This window comes from Heptranchias perlo, chromosome 3 (genome assembly GCF_035084215.1).
Source record: "Heptranchias perlo isolate sHepPer1 chromosome 3, sHepPer1.hap1, whole genome shotgun sequence".
Classification (NCBI taxonomy): Eukaryota; Metazoa; Chordata; class Chondrichthyes; order Hexanchiformes; family Hexanchidae; genus Heptranchias; species Heptranchias perlo.
The window spans coordinates 77,263,102-77,280,903 of NC_090327.1; the positions used below are offsets into that span (position 1 = coordinate 77,263,102).

General features: G+C 39.8%; 1 protein-coding gene across 5 annotated transcripts in view; it reads right to left on the reverse strand.

The window, feature by feature from the left end:
• Nucleotides 1-735: 735 nt before the first annotated feature.
• The window catches only part of eya1 (EYA transcriptional coactivator and phosphatase 1), a 174,877-nt gene continuing 157,810 nt past the window's right edge, over nucleotides 736-17,802 (reverse strand). For all 5 annotated transcript variants that reach the window (XM_067980383.1, XM_067980382.1, XM_067980388.1 and 2 more), the window contains 6 exons: nucleotides 16,321-16,379; nucleotides 16,045-16,205; nucleotides 14,882-14,996; nucleotides 11,205-11,326; nucleotides 8,765-8,865; nucleotides 736-2,723 (listed from right to left, as the gene is read on the reverse strand). In XM_067980383.1, the coding sequence (XP_067836484.1) occupies nucleotides 2,643-2,723; nucleotides 8,765-8,865; nucleotides 11,205-11,326; nucleotides 14,882-14,996; nucleotides 16,045-16,205; nucleotides 16,321-16,379 (639 nt within the window). In that variant the 3' untranslated portion in view covers nucleotides 736-2,642. The remainder of the gene's footprint in view (nucleotides 2,724-8,764; nucleotides 8,866-11,204; nucleotides 11,327-14,881; nucleotides 14,997-16,044; nucleotides 16,206-16,320; nucleotides 16,380-17,802) is intronic.

Sequence of the window (17,802 nt, forward strand, 5' to 3'; positions counted from 1 at the left end):
AGGTGATTGTACAAGTAAAGAGGCCATGAATGCACATAGAGGTCTCAAGCAGTAGGTGTGTGACATCATAAGTACAATTGCACAATGGCAACTGATATTAAAGGTGCAGAATTACAGGAAATAGCCTGTTACAAGGATTTAATTTTCAGAAAATACAGGAGGAAATAAAGAATTTTAAATATATTCTTGGAGAATAATAGATATTTGGAGGAAATTACAGTTAACTATTTAGTCTCAAATATGTTTTGACTCAGTCATGAATGAATATAAAAGTCTAAAATTAATGAGGGTGCCCCATGTATACCTACCATTCATGTGTCAGGGTGTTGTTACACCACCACTTTTGCATTGATGTGGAGTAGTTTCAGATGTGCATTGATATGAAAGTGATAGTTATAACTTAAGCGTCAAGTCAGTGATCTGATTGTTGTGACTCGGTTAAGGCAGCTCTGCATAGTATTATAATGGCCTGAAAGTTGGATGTAGTGCAGAGGCAGAGGGGCATTAAACATCATAGGTTCAATAGCATCACAAACAACTAATATTAGAATGCTTTCAGTCAAACATAAGAACATGCTATACTTGGGACTATGACTATCAGAAAATACTTGCAAAATATCTCATACACAAATATAAGAGAGCAATTAGAGAACTATATCAGTGAGCAGTGTTATCAGATAAAGCCCATGGTTCAACTGTTAAGAAAGTACCTGAAAAGGACAAGCACCATCCATTTCACAAATTGATTTTATTAATTTAAACACAAAATTCATGAGAAAGGTCTGTACATGTATTTTGCAGACACAACATGCTAGTTTTGTTTTTACAGTGATGCCCAGGTGATCTGTTGGTTTCCAGTCACTCTGATTGCAAAAAGCAAAATCATAATCCAGTTTTTTTATTCTACGTCTTTATTTGCAAACATTCAGTTACCAAATAGTTAAATTAGTTCACTGTGGTCTAGATCTAGCAGCAGTACCCAATATTATTAAATCCCCTCATGAAGAGGTAGATTTTTTGTATTAATAAACCATTTCTTGCAATTGCTGTGATAGATTGCTGTGTGGTACTTTGTAAAGAAATAAGCCTTTTAAGTACATGAGGTGTAAACCAACAGAACTGAAGTCCCTCTACAGTAACCACATGAAGGGGAGAGAGGGAAAGCATCAGAGACTATGGTTAGAATTGCATTCACAGTAAACAGGCCAGGCTTGTAGTCTTCTGCAGTAAGAAGTGCCGAAGTTTTATAAGGTCCAAGACCTAACAAAAATCTCAGTTAACAGCTAAGTATGTAAATTATATTAACATTTTGCATGAAAAGTAGACAGTACCAAAATGGGTCAGACCTAATTACAAGAAAAATTCTATAATGTTCTAACATTTCTTGCTCCAAAAAAATCTAAACATTACTTTTCTAATGTATTTTCATACAAAAGAATGTAGACACTACAAGGGCGTTAGTTTACAGTAAAGTAATCCTCATTCTAGTTGGTAATAAAAGAAAACAGTTTTCATAATAAAAATATATACTATATCATCCACATTATTTGTGTTCGGAGAGAGTAAGGAATTATTCTCTACTTTATTCATGTATTTGTTTGAAGAAAGATGGATGAAATTAATTTGGGGAAATGGGAAAGCTAGAGAAAAAGGAGATAAATCTTGACACTTGACATCCATGCTTTTGGTCTTGACAAAATTATCACAAAAATTCCATTATCTACATATTTACCCAACAAAAAGTTGCACTTTAACACACCAACACTTTGATAAGGCACAGCACAATGTGCGCACAATGCCTTGCTACACTTATACTTCACAAACAAGGCATTGCTACCTCTTAATTGCAGTTACCTTAACAATATGTAAAAGAATTGCCTGATTACAAATTTACACAAAATGACATTTTTCTGTACATGATTGTCTTAGCAAAGTAAATAGTCATCTTAAATTATAAGAAAACCATTTTTTCTGTAAACTACTTTGTGACATGACAGAATCAAATGTGCTCATTGTGTCAAATGGCAAAAATCTAATTTAAGTACCTTCATAAATGATGTTAACTCACAACAATCAGTTCATAAATAATAAGAGTACCCTGGATATCAGTGATTATGGAAGCAAACCTTCTCCACAAGTAAAATATGTTGCTAGCATTTGTCCAACTCAGCTTTCAGTGTAAGTTTTAAATTCCTTATGGCAAAAGTGTTTTTTTTAAACAGAAGCCTTAGTCTTAGCCTTAGACTGTCAATGCTTAAAGCACTAGCCACAGCATCTGTTCTGAGGACCATATGAATTGCCTGTTTAGTCAGCAGGGTAAGGGTTAAGCATCTTCTCAGATCTATTTTCTTCACAGGTATGAACTCTTGTAGCAATATAATAATAACAGAGTTGTTGAACATTATGATGGCTTTACACTGTACACAGCTAATTCACAGTCTTTAGGGCCATCAGCTGCTTTGACGGAGATTCATTCGCCTCCATTTAAAGATAGGTCAAGGGTTAAGACAAACTGCAGCTGTATGTCAACACTTGGGACACATCACACAATTTGGAGTCAGAAGCTGCCACAAGACACAGAAGTACTGTAGTCCATGAATAGTGAGGGTGGAGATCCTACATTTCAAAGTGCCGATATACTGCTACAAGTACTCCAATTCCAGGGCATGATGTAGGGCCATAAGGTCAGAGTGGCTTGAGATCCTCCAGAATGGCATGGTGTGCTGCAAACAACACAAACAGGAAATCTGAGAAGACCACATAGCCTTTGCTCTGGCCAAACAATTAATTGTTTGACATGCCAACTCTAAACAAGCCAAAGCTTCAAAGGAATAAATTGTGTCACATAAATTATTGTTTAGTGTTTTTAAAAACCCACACCATGTTTTCATTAAAAGTGTTCTTGAGTTTTCTATTTTTAAAAGAGATTAAAATATTAAAGAAAACTGCTGAAGACAACTGAAAAAACATGCAAGAAGCAGACACAATACATATCCTTCAGCTTTAACATGTTTGAGCATTAATTAATGATTTCTGTATTGCATTATTTATCCAGCATGGAGAATTAAATTGATGCATATGATATAGCTGATAACATGCATTAACACAAGATTCTTTTTACCTGAGAAAAGCAGCAAGTCATTTATTGCTATCCCATCTTTATTCCTGGAACATGGTTTAAATAGACTACTTTTCAATGATTGAAATTTACTGCAGGAAGAGCCTGCCTCATTAAAGAAAAGATGTGTGTGCCAATAGGTTACTACTTGCCACCACTCAGGCAACAGAATGATGACAGTCAGGTTGTGTTCACTATAAAAACAAATGCATTCATTGTAGAAATACGACTCTGAGGTGAATTAGAAGGAGACCTTGTCAAGAAATGACTTGAAATCTTTTCCTCGGATCATTACCAAGCCTTATCAAAGGTAAATATTCTCAGAAGGAATGCATTCCGATCCCTAATGCTTATGCTGACCTAAGTAATGGCCTTTCCTTTGTTGTGTAAATCTCCTTTACTGTAGAGGCTGATGACTTTATCCACTAGCAATCAACTCAGAGTAACGCATCAAGACAAATATTTAAAAGTACCCTCATTAGACTTTTATATTGGGACTTTAAAAAAATACTTATTGCTTTAGGACTTTTTATGTTGGATTTGTTTTACCTTTTCTAAAGGAGATGATTTGACTTCAATACCATGGAGGAAGTCTTAGTAAGTGAGATACGTTGTGAGTTAATATGCTCCTCAGGGGTTTCTTTGGGGATCGGATATTATCATGCCACATTACAGTTCCGCCATCAACTGATTAATGCATCACTTTTGCTTTCCTTATTCTAGACTAGATATATGTTAAAAGACTCACATTTAGGTAGTCGGCATTTCTAGATTTAAAGATCTACTTTAAAGCAAATCTACTTCACTATGGTAGCCAGGCACTGTAATCAACAAAATTATGGATGAGTTCAAAATGTTAATGGATAATTTCTGCCTGGCAAGATATGGAACTTTCATTGGTAATCTTCATTGTTCCATCACTTGGGCTCCCACAGAAAAGGCTTGTTGGAGCATGCTATTCATTTCCAATGCTGCCTGAGAACTACCTTTTTGAAAGGTTAGAAATAATAAATACTGCCTCATTCTTGCACCTAGTAATTTTGGAGCTTTCTCACTCTTCATTACCTTTAACTGCAGTTTGAATTAAGAAAAGCTACCTATCAGGTCAGGTAGGTAGGCCTGCACCTTAATTAGCATTCTAAGCGATGTGGTTATTGTGAGGGAATTTAGTTCACATCAAAACCTCTAAAAGCTGAATAGCCAATTTTTAAAAACTGGGCACAAATACACCAATCTCGTAATTGCAATAACAAAGAAACATGTTCTCTGATGCTTAAGTACTTTAAGAGCATTCACACCACAAAATGATTTACAGAAAAGCCAGCTGACAGCTGAATACTTTTCTCCTTTTTATTACATGCCATATACACAAATTTCCTAATTTCAAAAACAAAGATGCATACGTACTTTGAATGCTTGATTCATTAACAATTAAGTATGCTCAAAATACCGTAGCCTATTGCATATGCTAAACCGATGAAGTAAGTATATTGTCACTGTAGTCAAGAACTTATAGGGGGTAATTTTCACTTTGGGTGCAAGTGGAAAACTATCGCCCAAAATGAAAATGACTTCTATAATGTACTGAAATTAATATTATGTTTTTTTTAATAGAGTCTAAACCTAAAGACTGGCTGGTGCATGAATGATTGGAGCCTAGGCATTAGACTACGAGGAACCTGGATGTTGACTTTCACTGGACCATCACAGAGGTTGGATGCAGGCCTCCACTACTGAGGAACTTGGACACAACTCATCTAAACTCTCCAGGACCTTGGATGCAACTTCCCCATATGACTGAAAACAAACCCAAGCAACTATCTCTAGTTGGCAATCAAGAAAGTTAGTTTCTTACCCCTCCCCTTCCTTTCAGGCATAATGGACTGACAGCAAACTCAGACCCCTAAATGGAAACATTAAAAAAATTAATCTAGCTCAAAATTTTGTCTACCTTGAACACCCAGATATGGAGGCATTCCTTTGGCGTTATGTCCAAAAGACACGAATAGTTGCAAATCTGATAAACTGTTGCGTGCTAGATGTACATGGTAATTTTTCAAGAGTCAGGCCTTTTACTCGCATAGACAAGCATGTGCACTGTATAGAAAACATTGTTTCCCCCACTGGGGAGACTAATTAGCTGTTGAAGTGTGAGCAATTTCCTAACCAAATCTTCCTGGGAGCACTGCTTAGTGAATCAGCCTGAATATTTTCATGATGATTTTGAATCTGAATTAGCAGGAGTTGGCTCAATACAGCTGAAACTCAGAAAATCTGGATTATGTTGTTATGCTTACTTCCTTATATAAGATTTCTCAAGTTATTAAATCCACAGTATCCTTATTTTTCACCCTGTCATTACAGCTGACAGTCTGTAAAAATTACAACAATGGGCTGTGCAAAATAGTAGAATACCACAAGGTTTATGACCTTCTCATTAGAAAGTAAAGGAGTAATTTCATTAATTTGTGCTCCTGGTATGAAGTTTCATCCACCAGGGACACATTGGGAATTCAGGTACTGATTCCTGATATATGTGTTCCAGCTAGGTGAAGCCACACACTAGAAGCACAAATTCATAAAATTACCATTTAAATTTTATAAAATACTCCATAACATGCATTTGACTTTAACCAACTTCAGCCTAGACAGTTAAAGAGAAGTCCATCTTTGCCTAGTCTATCTAGACCATGTGCCATGAAGCTGAGAGGGAAGGTGGGAAAACTGCTCTCAGATCTCCTCCAATGTCACTCTAAATACACAGGGTTGCTACTAGGCCATAAAAGCAATGTGATATATGAGATCCAGGCTACAAACATATTCCCCCATTCTATTTTCACCAAGTATTCGTGCTCCAATGTGTTGGGCCACACACTGCTCCACTTTTGTAAGTATTTTAAAGTTTATTATTGAAGTTATTTTAACGCAAACTTGGTGTTACCTAATCACCACTTTCTAATTTTACATTTGCTTTTGCTCCTTATTATTTGTTTCTCACCAATTTTCTCCCCACCTCCACAACGACCCTTCCTCTCCTGAACACATTAACTCCTTGCTGGGTATGGTTCCACTGGTGTTGTTTCTCTCTCTCCAGTACCTCACCCAAATGGCCTTTATTCATGGTTAGTCTGGACAGTAAGAGGGTGAAATTCGTTTTGGCAATAGAGAATCAGCAAGTCAAATAACCTGCCAACCGCCCGAGACGTGTTGGCAGGTTATTTGACTTGCGGGGTATGTTACTGCTGAGCACAATCCTGTCCTCACCCATTGCTTACTCATAGGTACTTACAGCAGGGGAGGGGTCACTAGGTAGTGATCAGGACCTAATTTTTCCATTCTTAATCTAATTGTAGCATGAGTATTGCTGAATCAGCTAGTTTAGCACAGACTAGAAATTGAACTTGTGATTTTCTTGCATGCCTCAGCTCACCACTGCCGAGCTATTGAAGAAGTTATTGATCCATTTGGAACTTCTCTCACAACTATTCATTCACTTAAAACATAACGTATAGAATCATCAAAGCACAGAAACAAGCCATTTGGTCCAACCAATGTTTTTCTTCACATGAGCCACTTAGTATAATCTCCTGCTTGATTCACATATACTTTAACATTCATCTTTTTCAAGCAACTGTCTAATTCCCATTAAAAAGTACTTATGGACTCTGCTTCAACAACGGTTTCTGGTAAAGAATTCCATATTTTAACCAACCTCTGTTGATTTTTTTAAATCCTTCCCTTTAATTCTTTTTGTGATTATCTTAAATTTGCTACCTCTTGTTACCATCTCGCCAACTAATGCAAATAATCTTACACTGTTTCCCCAAACCTTCATAATCTAGATGACCATTATCAGATCATTCCTTAACCTTCTCAGTCTCAGTGAAAAAAGTCCGAATTTCTCAATTCTCTCTTCATACCTATCACCTCTGTTCCTAGTGAATCGATGTTGCACCTTTTCAATTACTTTTATGTCGTTCCTCTACACTGAACTGTAGCTGCCACCTATCTGCCCACTTTACCATTCTATCTATGTCCTTCAGAAGTCTTTTACAGAACTTGTCACAAATTGCCAAGCCACCAATTTCAGAGTATCATGGTTGGTACAGCTCAGGAGGAGGCCATTCGGCCCATCGTGCCTGTGCCGGCTCTTTGAAAGAGCTATCCAAGTAGACCCATTCCTGTGCTCTTTCCCCATAGCCCTATAATTTTTTTCCCTTCAACTATTTATCCAATTCCTTTTTGAAAGTCACTAATGAATCTGCTTCCAACATTCTTTCAGGTAGTGCGTTCCGGATCAGTGCAATTCACTGTGTAAAAAAATGTTTCCTTATGTCGCCTCTGACTCTTTTGCCAATCATTTAAATTTGAGTCCTTTGCTTATCAACCCTCCTGCCACTGTAAACAATTTCTCCTTATTTACTCTGTCAAAACCGTTCATGATTTTGAACACCTCCATCAAATCTCCCTTTAACTTTCTCTGTTCTAAGGAGAACAACCCCAGCTTCTCCAATCTCTCCACAAAACTGAAGTCCCTCATCCCTGGCACCATTCTAGTAAATCTCTTCTGCACCCTCTCTAAGGCCTTGACATCCTTCTTAAAGTTTGGTGCCCAGAATTGAACGCAATGCTCCAGCTGAGGCCGAACCAGTGTTTTATAAAGATTTAGCATAACTTCTATGCTTTTGTACTCTATGCCTCAATTAATAAAGCCCAGGATCTCATATGCTTTTTTAACAGCCTTCTCAATTTGCCCTGTCACCTTCAAAGATTTGTGTATGTGCACCTCCAGGTATCTCTGTTCCTGCACCCCCTTTAAAATTGTACCATTCAGTTTATATTGCCTCTCCTCATTCTTTCAAACAAAATGCATCACTTCACACTTCTCTACATTAAATTCCATCTGCCATGTGTCTGCCCATTTCACCAGTCTGTCTATGTCCTCCTGAAGTCCGTTACTATCCTCCACTTTGTTTACTAAGTTTCCGAGTTTTGAGTCATCTGCAAACTATGAAATTATACCCTCTATACCCAAGTCCAGGTCATTAATATATATCAAAAAGAGCAGTGGTCCTAATACTGACCCCCGGGGAACACCACTGTAGACTTCCCTCCAGTCTGAAAAGCAACCGGTCACCACTACTCCCTGCTTTCTGTCCCCTAGCCAATTTTGTATCCACACTTGTATTTGGAGTCATCAGTAAGTTTCAATACTGTTCCCTCAATTCCTAAATCCAGCTCATTTATGTATACACTAAGTAAGCATAGTCCCAACACAGGTCCATGTGGAACATCACTGATCAAATCTTTTCAGTCTGAAAAACATACCTCTACCCTTCATGTTATAGCATCAAGACTAGGTTTTTATACAGTGAGGTGAAGAATTTATATTTGGAGGTTTATTGTTATCTATTATGATTGCAAATTGTTCCAGATTTTCGTAGTTGCTACCTGCAATATTTGAGACTTTCAAACTGATTGTTTCTATTCCTCAGTCTTGCTAAATAGCCTTGTGCAGTGCAACAATGGATGCATGAAGTAATATTAGCTTAGAAGCAATTCTCTTTTAGGTAACAGACTCTGATTAAGAAACTAACTCATAGGTATTGTGTAGTAAAGAGAGCATTAAAATCTTTGATCATTTACCTTTTTAGATGCCTGTTCTTCTTCTACGCCGTCTCCCACAACAACATACACTACTTTTCTGCCAAACCTTTGAATTATTCGTTCAAAGCAGCTTTCCTTTCCTAAAGTAAAATATGTAAATTGTTAACTTAAAGTAACTTAATTGTTACCCTATTACCCCAAAGTCAAATATTTTGCTTAAGTGCAGCATGGTGGCTCAGGAGGTTGGGGCTCCAACATGCTGTGCCAGAGTGGAAGGATGTGGGTTTTTGCTTAGAATTCCTTGTATGGTGAGCTGCTAATTATCAGTTGTGCTATCAAGAGGAAGCACAGACTGGAGGCAAGACATTTATCAACATAAAGAGAGAGAAAATGAGAGAGAGACAACACTTTCCAGTAACCAGTCATAGAGCAGCATTGGCAGCGGAGGCTCTCAGGTTAAGGCTTCCCTGCACATGGACGACATCACCGTCTTTTGCTCTGACCAGCGGTCGGTACACAGACTGATGGGCATCTGCGACCATTTCGAGGTGGCCTCGGGGGCCAGAGTGAACCAAAGTAAGAGTGAGGCCATAGTCTTTGGCAGGTGGGAGACCAGATCCTTTGTCCCCTTCACTGTCAGGTCCAACTACCTGAAGGTGCTGGGGATCTGGTTCGGGGGGCCCCAGGCCTGCACCAAGAACTGGGAGGAGCGGTTCGCCAAGGCCAGGCAGAAGCTTGATAGGTGGGTGGGGCAATCCCTCTCCATAACCGGCAGGAACTGGGTGATAAGGTGCGAGGTACTCGCGGTGTTGCTCTATGTGGCTAAGGTCTGGCCCATTCCCCGCCAATCCGCCGTCAAAGTCACCCGAGCTATCTTCCACTTTGTCTGGAGGTCCAAGGTAGAACGCGTCCACAGGGTCACCATGTACAAGTCCCCAGACAAAGGGGGAAGAGCGTACCCAATGTCGCTCTGATCCTGATGGCTACCTTTGTGTGTGGCTGCCTCAGGTTGTGTGTAGAGCCCCAGTACGCAAATACCAAGTGTCACTACGTGCTGAGCTTCTACCTGTCCACCACACTGAGAAGACTGGGTCTGGCACGGTGGCCGAGCAAACGCAGGATGTCCCGTTCAACTGGACCGTACCTCACCACCTGTCCCAGGTAGAGAAGTTCCTGAGGAGGAACCCCTTCGAGCACAAGGCGTCAGACAGTGGTCAACACGGAATGTTTTGAGAGTCCTGCAGTGAAAGGAGAGGGTGGATCCGATCGGGCAGTTCCCCGACCAGACGGTCGATGCCATTTGGTAGAACGTCTCGTCACCAGAACTGACCAGCAGGCACCAGGATGTAGCCTGGATGGTGGTGAGAAGGGCCCTCCCAGTGCGGTCCTTCCAACAGACACTGAATCTCAGCGCCACCACAAACTGCCCTCGAGGCTGAGGCGGGGAGGAGACCGTCGTCCACCTCCTGATGGACTGCCCCTTTGCACAGAGGATGTGGAGAGAGATGCGTTGGTATCTGTCCCGGTTCATCCCCATCAGTTGGTAACACAGGATGCTGTGCTGTACGGGCTGTTCCCCGGGACACATATTGAAACAGATATCAATTGTTGCTGGAAGACCATCAACTCAGTGATGGAGGTCCTTTGGTCTGCCTGAAACCTGTTGGTCTTCCAGCTGAAGGAGCTGTCCATGACGGAGTGCTGCTGTCTGGCACTCTCCAAGGTCCAGGAGTATGTGCTGCGGGATGCACTGAAGCGAGGTTAGGCCTACGCAAAGGCTCTATGGGGAAAGGCCACCGTGTAAAGCCATCCCACTTTGTATTGTACAGAATGTATTAGAAGATATGTACTGTGTTTTGAATTGTAAAAATGAGATCCTAGTGTGTATGATCTGCATTGTATTGTTTCGAACTATATTGCTTGAAATTGCGTCTTTTTACTTTGAACTGTGTGTATCTTTAAATTTTATGAAATGAAGTATATTTTGAAATATGAAAAAAAAAGCATTGACAAGTCTGTCAGTATCCTCTTGGCTGGGAATAATGAGTGGTGTGGGAAAGCAAGTAAAGGGAAGTGGATAAAAAAATAGCATTTTTTTTTAACTAAACAAAAAGTATTTTATAAGTAGATTGTTATATAAAATAAAGAAATTAATATTGTGTATTATCATGAAAATAATTTAAAACTCCAAATGATCTTGCATGTGACTTTATACCATTCATGTGAGCACCTTTTGTTACACCATACATTTCAAAGATCTGAATGATATAACAATTAACTACAATTTATTCTGTCTCATATAAAAGCATTTCTTACAAATACAGCCAGAGTTTAACATTAATGTGCTTATAATCGTATTTTTATTGGGGAGATAAATTTAGTAAATGAATCTGGAGAAATGCCAGACATACATGGACTGAACATGAAGTGAGATGCAAGTACATCTATTAATTGCATTTCATATTCTAATATTACTCACCTATTTTTGTTGCACTATATACGTTTTCAATTGGAAAAACAATTCCTAATCCATATAGCAAGACTTTGGCAAGAGCAGGTATCAGTTGTGTTGTTGTTACTAAAATATTTATACAGTTTGACCTGAAAGACAACATATATTTGGCATTACTAAAGATTGAATTATAAAGCTGGTGTGATGGAGCAGTTGTAAATTGAAGTAAAACAAATGCTGCCATTTTGTTACAATGTAAGTACCATAAATCATGTCATATTACTACCCATTTTTATATAAATGGACTGCTCAGCACTTAGCATGCTTTAAAAAAACATCAATTTTTGACTGTATAATAGAGAGATGGTCAAAGGGTTTTAGGCAAAATTCATATTTGCTAAAATATTACAACAAAAGACTGCAAAAAAAGGTCTTAACTACTCACACCTTTTACAAATGCAACCAATGCATAACTAGAACCATGTAAGTAGAATGAAGATAAAAGTGAATTCAATCTTTGATTGTAAGAGACTCTTAACTCCCCCTAAGCTATTTTCTCTCATTCCCTTTACTTGGTTCCCGTCCCATAGCTCCCCTACTTAAGTAGGCAGTTGGTGATCTGCTCCTACACCACTGCCAAAGGCAAAAAACAGCCATTGGGAGGTGGAGGACAGCTGCCAGAGGTGACTTTCTCTCTATTTTTCCCAATGTCTACATTTTGAAGTTATGGGGCTCCAATTTAGCACCCGCTATCTGGTGCGTTCCTGGCGGGGGGGCTCCGAAAATCGGGGAATCCTGGAGTGGGTCGGGAGCCCGACTCGAACCCGCCCATTTCGGGCTCCCCACAGACGCACCGACGTGCTCGCGCAGCCCCCGCATGTGGGACTCCCGCAGGCAATTAAAGCCGGTGGGGTGCCACTTAACAATATTTATCAGCTATTTCAGGTCATTAACAGACCTGATTAAGGGAATATGTCAGGAGGGGTGGGATTTTAGAAACAACTGGGACTGTTTCCCGTACTGGGGGAAACACTCCCAGTTGAAATGTATGTGTTGCAGCTATCAGCCTGTGGCAGCTGCAAAGGTCCATTTGACAGGTGGGGGGGGGTGGGGGGGGAGACCATCACTCATTGCAGGAGGCCACTCTGTCGCTCGGGACAAAGTTTGGCGTCCACCACCCTCCTCCTAACAATAAAATTCACCAACTTGCACACTTACCCCGGGGTCCAGAGACATGTACCTACCTTGCGGACCCCCTCAGATGTACATCTTCCGGATGGGGGCCGCCGTAGCTGCAGTCATGACCTCATCGGAGGGCGAACGGCATCACCAGCCTCGCCAGCCAAGCCGTCCACCTCTGACACGTGGAGCTCCACAACACAGTGCTGTGACACATCCACCTGTACAGCAGGAGGGAGGGCAACCGCAGAGAGAGATGCGTCACAGGGGGCACTACCCTCGCCACAGGGTCCACAGACCGAGGCTCAGCTTCCTGGACCTCTCTGGGCAGCAGTGCACACGGAGGCTCAGAGTCACTCGACATGTAGTCGTGGACATCTGCAGCCTCCTTCATGCCGAGCTGCTCCCGGCTGGCCCGAGCACCATCTTCTTACCTGTCGCTCTCAAAGTCACCACTGCCCTCAACAACTTCTCCTCCGCATCCTTCCAGGGTGCCACCGGGGACATTGCCGACGTCTCTCAGTCGTCCGCACAAAAGAGCCCTGCAAATACACCTACACCCACTCTGCAGTGACACAATGGGTGGCATCAGGTGTGGGTCTTCATTGTGATCCTCAGGAAAGGGCATTATTGCACAAACCAGACAAGATTCGCAAAGATGTGGCAGTAGTGGCGCCAATAAAGTATGTGATGAGAGTTGGTCAGAAATCAATAGAAGTAAAAACCATGACAAACCCTCAAACACCCTTGTGCATCCCCTTCATGCTCACAACACGTTTGCCTTATGCTTCCTACTGCACATATGTGATGCATGCCCTGTGGCTGCAGCACAGGTAGTGGCACGTTGAGTGAGGCTGACCGTGAAAGAGATGCATGAGAGGGTGAGTATGAGATAGAGCCATGAGATTGTATGAGGATTGGGTTGAGTGGTAGTGGTGGGATGAGTACTGGCGAGGTGAGTAAGTGCAGGTAAGATGAGGATGAGGTTTGAGTGGGTGTGAGGGGTGATGTGACAGAGTAGTGTTGGCAGTGCAGAAGGAGATGTGGGGTGGGGGCGGTGATGTGGCAGATGGAGTGTAGGGGAATGAGTAAGTGTACTCACTTTGGCTGACCTACTGAGGTCATTGGAGCGCCTCCTGCACTGTATGCAGGTGCGCGATATGTTGGTGGTGCAGGTGACCTCCTCTGCCACCTCGAGCCAGGCCTTCCTGGTGGCAGAGGCAGGCTGCTTCCTCCCACCCGTCGGGGGGAAGATCTCTGTCCTGTCCCTCCTCCTCACCCCATCTAATGATACCTGGAGTGAGGCATCATTAAACTGGGAGCAGCCTTCCCCCTGGGCTGCTCCATGCTCTAATTTTTTCTATTTCTTGCAGCATCTGTCAGTGGAGGACTGCCCCTTTAAATAGAGCTCCTCCAGCTGACAGAGCTTACTGCGCATGCGCAGCCCGCCCGACGCGTAGATCAGCAGTGGGGAACCCGGAAGACCAGGTAAGTGGATCCAATTAGGCTGCGATCGCGCGCGGGGCAGACTGATTTCGCCCAATAGCCCCCCCGCCACGAACCCGCAGCCCTGGCAATATCAAGCCCATGATTTCTGGTCACTAGATCCCTACAATAGAGAGGCTGAGATTGACAATTCAGCATGTGGAGGATTACGGTTGTAAATCCAGTTTCTAATATTCTAGGCGGAACTTTCAATTTTGGCGGGGACGTAAAATTTTCATTGATGTCAATGGAAAGGAAAATCAGGCGGGATGTATAACGGGCGGCCGATCCGATCCGATATCGCCCGTTTTACGCCCCCACCGAAATTGAAAGTTTCGCCCCCTGTGACATAACACTTATAGTAACATAGTAACAGTTTCATGCAAAGGAAGTCCTCCAGTCCATTTAGTCCACCAACCCACAGTATTCCCTTGGTGCATTTCTAATAACTCTGAATCCCATTTGTTGACTAAAACATGTCTAGTTCCTTCTTGAAGCTCATTATGGCTTCTTGTTCCACCACCTGTAATGATGATCTGTTCCACATACTTACCACCCTTTTAGTAAAAAAGAGTTTCTCCTTAATTTCTTATTTTCTTTGTTGTTCTTAATTTGTAAATATGACCCCTTGTGGTTAAATTCTATACACAGCAGAAAAGCTTACAGGTCCAATTTGTCCAAACCTTTTATAATTTCTTCTATCATAACATTTTACGGCACAGAAGGAGGCCATTCACTTTCTTAGTCTTCTCTTTTCAAGAGAGAAAAGACCCAGGGTAGACAATCTTTCCTCATACATGGAGCCCCAATGTGCTTTACCACTGAACCAGCCCACGTCAACTTATTTTTTTTAAAATAAGGTAAAAGACAAAAATAAGGTAAAACTAATGTATATTTATGCTTTGCTTTCTGTATCTTTACTTTTCAAAGTTTTTTTGCAGATAAATCTACTTTTTGATGCTGATGTCTTTTATTTTAAAATGTTTTCATCAATGGAATGACTTGTTCACTGGTGACTGCAAGTTCACTCCTACCCTTACCTTGAATGAATGAGTGTGAGCACTTTCAGTGCAAGTGTTAACCACGAATCTGTTAGAGCTTCAATTTCTGCTCGCAACTGCAACCATGATTCCCTTTTAGTTGGACCAAGGAGACCTGGGATTTAAAAAATAATTATTCTGAGTTAAAGATTCATCTGTTATATATAGCATATAGTTCAAAAGCAACAATTCCAATATTTAATAGAGTTAAACAAAATCACTCAATGCAATTCTGTCATAAAACATGAAGAGAAAAGATTCATTTCACCAACTGGTATATCTAAACATTATATCAAGCCATACAAGTTAAATACAATTTTTCCAAAATACATGATATAATTTTTTAAAACTATATTGTGTGTCTTTTTTTCTCCCCCACGAGTGCCACAAATCCACATTCAGGCAGGAGGACAGAACAACATAGATCACACACATCTCCACGGTTACCCAATTGAATCATGCCTCTTGTAACTGGTCATCAGAAGACATAAATCAAGCAGGGTAAAATTAGGTTCTGCTGGATTTCTAGCATTTTCTGACATGCAAACATCTCATTTCACTCGTGTGTTCCACATACCAGTCTACCTGAGAACTGATGGATTTCAAGCAAGGTATATGAACCTGACCTGAGGCAACCCTCAGACTCAAACTCACAACTTTTTGGTTTGAATTGTTTTATTTTAAAAAATGGCATAGAATATTATGCAAATTGTTTGTAAAATTCAGATACTGTTATTCAACACATAGTTTAATTCAGTAACTATACACAGAGGAACTGAATAATCATGGATCAAGATTAAGAAGCACATATACGTGTTTATAATTTCTTCAACTGGTTGAGTGAATATTCTAACACTGACAGATTAAGAATAAAATCAGATGGCATTTTATTCCAAAACTGAGATAAATGAAATCAACAAAATACTGCATTTGATTTTTGACTTTTTAAATTCTATCTGTACAAGCAATTATTTTGACTAGATATTAGGGAATATAACTATTAGAACAATATCCATCAATCTAATCTTTAACCAAAACACACAACACAGTATTCACAAATTACTAAAAAAAAGTTTATTTGCCATTATCCTTGTTACTTATTAAATGATTAAATTCCTTGTAAGTTAACCAATTACTTCATGAGAGAAAATTAGAGTACTTGCCTCCAACATTATTTTTGTAGGTGTTATATATTTCTTTTACTCTTCGATAGCGAAAAGCTAACTTCCTCATCCAATCAACTCCTCCACGCACACCAGTTGCTAGGCAAAGATTTGCACTAGTTGCTGCAGCGTGAAAGCCATCTGTTGCAAAGTTGTAAGTGCTGTATGAATGGACACAGATGAAACTGCCATCAGTGGAGAATAGCTACTTGTGCTATGTCACATAACACATATCTTATCTAAGAAGTAGATTTTATTGTTTAGTGATTAGCATACCTCAAATCCTGCCCATTATCATCTGATGATACATCATCAATGTGAACTTGATCACATTCCTGTACAGAATTGAGAATGTTAGTAAAATAATTGAAGTATAGGATTGAAATTAATTTCTGTATTGAAGCAATTTTGAAAACAACACCAATGAATGAGGTATTGGTATATATGGCTAAATTTCTGTCCAACTATTTTAATTCTTTGCTTCATTAAAACATACTTGTAAAACCCAAATTAAAGTATTTACTGAAATTTTTATTCATACATAGTATATGAACAAAAATCAACATGGCTGTTATTGTGCAACTTTAAAACAAGGATTAAATAATCTGTACTCCAGGAGAATAAGAGTAATCAGTAGATGGCAGCCTAGCAAAACCACCATTTTCTTTGCTTTGCTGCAAATAATTTATGATTCACCAAAGCACCACTTGGTATGGACAATGACAGCAAAGTTAATGGAAACTTTGGTTAATATTCATTAGTGCCATACTCTTCTACTAGGAGGTACTTGCTCGAGTGTTTTTGCAAACATGGAAGAGAATCCTAAAGGAATGAAAGACAATAATATATATATAAAAGTATTAGTTACTTCTTTGAGGACTATAAAAGCATGTATACATTATGTTTAAACATAATAAATCTATAATTCTCAATTTTCTCTCACAGGTACTAAAAACCCAGATTTTATTCTGATCACGTTGCAATATCTGACATGTTTTTAGCAGAATTTCCTTTCAGACAAAAATAATAGAAAACATGTTTCTAAAAAAATCACCTTCAAATGATTAAGTAAGAAAATAAATGATAACTAAAAAAAAACAAATGGAAAGTTACCCTTTATGGGTTACTTTGCTAACTCAAATTAAATTTGCATGTAGGTTTTGAACTAAGTTATGCCATTATGATATCTTAAAATCCCTTTTCCTATATTTTTAAAAGACCAAAACAGTTGCAAATGAAATCCCTTACTTCCCATTTCATTGTTATGATTTGAATTCAAATATTATGTTCAGATAAGTTGTTTTAGTCAATTTTTGGAGTAACAAAACACAGACTTACTGTTGTTGGATACTGCATGCTCGAAAAATTGAACCTGATGCAAACTGCCAATGAAATGATGACCCCTGATTGCCATTGAGCCACACACCAGCATTGCCTGAGGCTTGCATTTAAAAGGCAAGTGGACAAAAAATCTGCAACCAGTTTGCCATAGACGTTCTATGTTCATGTTTTGTTAAATTGTATACAGCAAAAGAGTTTAACACAGGGCACTACTAATAAAACATGCTGGACCCACTCTACAAGGCTGTCTTTGGAAATCATACAAAATATGTGTTATAATGAGGGGCCCATTACAGGGCAGGCATTTTATATGTTTTTTCTATTACAGAGAAAGAGAGAGAGAGAGAGAGAGAGAAAGACAGGAGCATATCAGAAGTTGTGGTATATCTGACAATGCTACAGTGAATCTTTTCTTTT